This window comes from Plectropomus leopardus, unplaced genomic scaffold, assembly GCF_008729295.1.
Source record: "Plectropomus leopardus isolate mb unplaced genomic scaffold, YSFRI_Pleo_2.0 unplaced_scaffold10591, whole genome shotgun sequence".
Classification (NCBI taxonomy): Eukaryota; Metazoa; Chordata; class Actinopteri; order Perciformes; family Serranidae; genus Plectropomus; species Plectropomus leopardus.
In genome coordinates this window covers 253-2761 of record NW_024611164.1, presented here as the reverse complement: position 1 = coordinate 2761, position 2509 = coordinate 253, and the positions used below count along the sequence as shown (strand labels likewise).

The 2509-nt window shown below is 47.9% G+C and overlaps 1 protein-coding gene across 1 annotated transcript; it reads right to left on the bottom strand.

Annotated features, from left to right (window-relative positions):
• Positions 1–289: 289 nt before the first annotated feature.
• LOC121963246 (tripartite motif-containing protein 16-like) lies at positions 290–2266 on the bottom strand. Its single transcript, XM_042513563.1, has one exon. It carries the CDS (start codon positions 2202–2204, stop codon positions 576–578), a length of 1629 nt encoding a protein of 542 aa, XP_042369497.1. The 5' UTR covers positions 2205–2266; the 3' UTR covers positions 290–575.
• Positions 2267–2509: the final 243 nt, after the last annotated feature.

The following is a 2509-nucleotide window of genomic DNA, read 5'->3' as shown; positions in this document are numbered from 1 at the left end:
CATCCACAACATTACATCGCCGCTTAGCTTCTGTTGGTGGGTCTCCGTTACAGATTTGAACAAAACTTAAGCAATAGTTTTGAAATGCCAATAAAGCACAATTGCGAAATGACTACGTTTCCATTGAACTTCTGCTCAACTTTTGAAGAGTTATGTGATGCAAACAGCTCTTGTAGCTCCTGCTGCGTCATGAGGGAGCCAGTTCCTACTGAAGAGCTCACAGCATCATGTGACCTAGAAAAGCCGAAAACGTGTTTCCATTGCAGTTTTGCAAAGTATGACTTTTTCAAATCGACTGAAATACCACCTCATGCGAGCATAAAAACTTTTTTACGATGGGAGTTTTTTCAAAGTTGATGTCTTTTCATTAGGCATGTTTTTTATTCACAATTTCAATTTGCTAAATTTGAGGGGTAATGGAAACTCCAGACTCCAGCCTGATTCTCCAAACTGGGGGCCCGCTGACTGACATCTACTGCACATAATACACTGACTCTGTTTAAGTAGTCCACTTCAAAAAATCCAAACTATCCCTATAAGAGTTAAAATACTTTTAACTCTTAAATGACTTCTGACTATTTGAGTTTACAAAACTCAGCAGTGGATTGATAAAGACAAAGTCCAGCATATAGGGGCTGAGTGAATGTGGTCTGGACTGTGTAGAGGAGATTCATGGTTTCAGTGACGCCATAGAAGGACAGAATACCTGCACTGTGATCCAGGTACACTCCAATTCTGGAGCGCCAATTACTTGAGGCATAAGTTTGGACACTGTTGTAGCAGTAGTAACCGTTATAACCTAACAACCAAGATTTGTCATTGGAACCAAATCTACATTCATCCGACCTCCCTACTCTGCTGATGTTCTTGTATGTGACTGCTACATCAACATTTCCTCGTACCCCCTCCACCTCCCAGTAACAACGTCCAGTCAGACTCTCTCGGCTCAGGACCTGCGCCCAGTCAGTGAACCTGTCTGGATGATCAGAGTACAGCTGGTGATCCGTGCGTGTTACCTTTCTGTTCCCCTCAGATAAAACCAGCTGCGTGTGTGCTGTGTTCGGATCCAGAGTGATTTGACGTGAATATTTTAAGAACTCAGCTCTGGTCTTGGGCTCTGGTTTTGAATCTGACAGCAAAACATCCACCTCAGTCCCCATCAGAGAGACGTTTGTCTCCCTGAGGACGTCCTGCAGTTTATCTCTGACCTCTGACACGGCCGCTGTCACGTCTTCAAAGCAGCGCAGAGGATGAGTGTTGACGCTGGAAGAGTGTGTGGGTTCACCGAGTTGGGACAGTGCGGGGAAGTTTTGCAGAAACTGGTTGTGATCGTCTGTGTGTGACAGTTTCTTCAGCTCGGCGTCTCTCCTCTTCAGCTCCGCGATCTCCTGCTGCAGCTCCTCCTGAAGCTTTCTGAGTCGACTCACTTCAGTTTGCTGCTGCGATCTGAGCTGCTGCTTCACGAGACGGATCAGCTCGGTGAAGATCTCCTCGCTGTGCTCCACTGCTTTATCAGCGGAGCCGTTGATGTCCTCCACCTCCTGCTGGAGCAGCTTCAGGTCTTTCTTTCTGTCCTGGATCCTCTGCTGGATTTTTTGTCGACTCCCCTCGAGCTCTCTCTGCCTCTCGCTCCTCTCTGCTGCAGCTGACACCGTGTCGTGACCTTTGTGTTCGTCCACGGAGCAGAGATAACAGATGCACCGCTGATCGGTGCGGCAGAACATCTTCATCACCTCATCGTGACGGGAGCAGACGTTCTCCTGCAGCGTCTTGGAGGGCTCCACCAGCGTGTGTTTCTTTAACGGAGCCACTTCGTGATGAGGCTGGAGGTGTTTCTCACAGAGAGAAATCAGACACTGCACGCAGGACTTTAGGGCTTTCAGTTTTCTCCCGGTGCAGAAATCACAGGCCACATCTCCAGCTCCAGCGTAGCAGAGATCAGCAGGAGCAGGTTCAGTCTTCTTCAGCTCCTCCACTACAGCTGCTAACATGGTGTTTTTCAGCAGGGCAGGCCTCGGGGTGAAGGTCTGCTTACACTGAGGGCAGCTGTAGATTTGCTTCTTGTCTTCTTCATCCCAGAAGCCTTTAATACAGCTCATGCAGTAGCTGTGTCCGCAGGGAATAGCAACCGGATCCTTCAGTAGATCCAAACAGATGGAACAAGAAAAGGTCTCTCGGTTCAGCTGAACTCCTTTCTGCGCCATTTCTCCTCTGAGTGCCAATGCCCGACTGAGTCTCAATTCCTGAAAAGTGAAACTAGTTTGAGCATGAAAATCAGCTCTTTCGCGTCACTAACACGTTGGTCCCACCCATTTTCAGACTGCAGACGTGACGACTGCTTTATCTGAGCAGGAAGAGGAAGGAGGGCTGACTCCAGCACGAGGTGCGGCACTGTGGGTTTTGTTTCCTCGTTTCAAATGATGGTCGAACTCTGAAAACAGCTTTCAGTTACCAAGCGATGCACAAACATTACCTGTTTCAGGAAGATGCACAAACATGTTTTGTTTTT